The sequence below is a fragment of the Peromyscus maniculatus genome, chromosome 1 (genome assembly GCF_049852395.1).
Source record: "Peromyscus maniculatus bairdii isolate BWxNUB_F1_BW_parent chromosome 1, HU_Pman_BW_mat_3.1, whole genome shotgun sequence".
Classification (NCBI taxonomy): Eukaryota; Metazoa; Chordata; class Mammalia; order Rodentia; family Cricetidae; genus Peromyscus; species Peromyscus maniculatus.
The window spans coordinates 18,256,012-18,258,498 of NC_134852.1; the positions used below are offsets into that span (position 1 = coordinate 18,256,012).

Below are 2,487 nucleotides of genomic sequence, written 5' to 3' on the forward strand. Positions count from 1 at the left end.
GTATAACATCATAACATTGACATCATCCCCCGCCCTAGTTTTATGTTTGGTTCTCTCTTAGGGAACTGGGTCACCCAGTCTGTGGGTCCTAGTACTTCAGATAGAGTCAGGGGTGGTCTTATTCTCTGGGTAAGGGTTTTAGGCTAGATCAGTCATGGGTTGGCCACTCTCTCAATCTATACTTTTCGACAACCAATATTCTTTGAAGTTTGTGGTTTAGAAGTCAACTATTGAGGGTTCAGTGATCCAGAATACATCTTGCTCTTGCAGAGAAGCTGGGTTTCATTCCAAGCACTCACATGACAGATCACAACAGTCCATGACTCCAATCCCACGGAATATTACACCATATTCTAAACTACACCACACCAGGAATGCACAGAGTACACATACATACATGAAAGCAAAACACATAAAAATAAATAAGAAAAATTCAAAAATTAGCAGCATCTGATAAGCTGTATTTTAATAATCCTCCCATTTCTGATCATACCATGTCACATCTAAACACTCACATGAATGTGAAAAAAGTAGCATTTCCAAATCTCACATGGCATTTTCACAGAGCTGGTCATTATCCATCAGTATATGAGAAAGACAGATCCTAACCACACCCTGCATTCTGTGTTCTGTACAACACCAGCAAACTATAAGTGTGCCCCACTGTCACCACTCTCTTGGGCATCTTATACAACTGTTCATTTTCTCAGAATTAGTTTGGGGCTCCAGTCTTCCTTTAGGATGATGGTCTAGCTAAAAACCAATGTCTATTAATTTTGTCTATACAACACACCAGTGAATGATAATCAGACCTTTACAAACCATAACAATCACAACAACCTCTACACCCCAAATATTGAATTAATCTAGTGCTACAATATTCTGAATTGAAACAATGGACAGCAATTGGATTCAAGACTGTGTCTCAAGAATGTTAGGAGATACTGTACCTACAGAATGGATCAAATGTGAAGGGTTCATATTGAATATGAAATACTGTATACAGTCTATGTTTTAGAGTGCTCTGACTACACACAAATAAGATGGTTATTGAGTACTGCCTAGATGAAAATCCCTGATATAGTGTCTGATGAGCAGGAAGGGTGAGAGTGCTGAGAAGCTTGCACTCATGGCCACATTGGCATTGACCAGCCATGCACCTGTTCCATCCTGGAAAGAAAAATATACCATTAAGGCGAGAGAGGATACATAAAAAACCACAAAACTGCTCACTAGGGTAAGAATTCTTTGTGTGGCTTTGGTCTCAGGAAATGATTTAGTAGATACAGATTTGTGGATATGTTGGACCCTCTTTTTATGTTTGAACAAGATTAACATCATGAAGCCACTGGCCCACACCATCAGTCCCAAACACATAACATCATTGGAAACCAATAGGATTGCATATACTTTGAGAGATTGTTTGGAAGGTTTTACGATGACACAATACACAAATTGTCTAAATTCAGTAAGATTCCCTTTATCCCTCATGTCAGTCACTGTACTAAAGAGAAAGATACATGTAAGTAGATTCAGGGCCCAGCACAGGCCTAGGAAAGGACCAATTAACCTAGGGGCTTTGACCTTGAGCTGTGCCCACTTGGAATTACTGGGGCTGATGGTAATGGCCTGAAAGACACTCAACAGGGATGTGGAGCCAAGGGATACTCCCCTGGCAACTCTATGAAAATAAAAGACAAGTTTACATGAAATATTATCTAGAGAATATGCCTGATCAAAAACAGCCATTATCTGAGGGATTCCTTTGCAGAGAAGAACCATGATGTTAGCCCAGGTCAGGTGTTTGATAATCAGGTCTGTGGGCCTCACCCTGTTCCCACTGAAGTTAGAAAGAATGAGACAGCAAAGCAAGGCTAAGTTCCCAAACATGCCCAGTGCAGTCTGAGATAGGAAGAAGATCCCCATGGCCAGGTCTCTGGATGCCATTGTGTCATTTTATAGGAATGTCACTCAGTATCCAATCCTGAGAACTTCAGGATAGACATATAGGACTATTTTCTTCATTGTAGATGAAATACATGCTAGCCAAATAACCACTACTTTACATTCAGATATTAAAATAAAACATGTTTAAAAGTTTTTTGTTGTTATTGTTGGTGGTGGTGGGTTTTTGTTTGTTTGTTTGAGTTTTTTTCAAGACAGTGTTTCTCTTTGCAGTTTTGGTGTCTGTCCTGGATCTCGCTCTGTAGACCAGGCTGGCCTCAAACTCACAGAGATCCTCCTGGTTCTGCCTCCCGAGTGCTGGTATTAAAGATGTACACCCCTCTGCCTGGCTGTTTAAGAGTTTTTTAACAGCTTTAACTATATATGCATTTTTGTGTCTTTGTGTGACAATATTCACTTTAGTGCAAGTGCTTTTGGACCCAGTCAGGGTTACAGTCAGTGGCAAGCTGCCAGATGTGTATGCTGAGACTAAACTTGAGTCTTCAGTAAGAACAGCATGACTTCCTAACCCAGAAAGTCTTC

The 2,487-nt window shown here is 40.4% G+C and overlaps 1 protein-coding gene across 1 annotated transcript; it reads right to left on the reverse strand.

The window, feature by feature from the left end:
* Window positions 1–1,034: 1,034 nt before the first annotated feature.
* LOC102916067 (vomeronasal type-1 receptor 4-like) lies at window positions 1,035–1,947 on the reverse strand. The gene has a single exon (XM_006996384.4). It carries the CDS (start codon window positions 1,945–1,947, stop codon window positions 1,048–1,050), a length of 900 nt encoding a protein of 299 aa, XP_006996446.1. The 3' UTR covers window positions 1,035–1,047.
* Window positions 1,948–2,487: the final 540 nt, after the last annotated feature.

Coding starts and splice junctions, on each gene's coding strand:
- LOC102916067 (XM_006996384.4), bottom strand. CDS start 1,947: ATGGCATCCAGAGACCTGGCCATGGGGATCTTCTTCCTATCTCAGACT.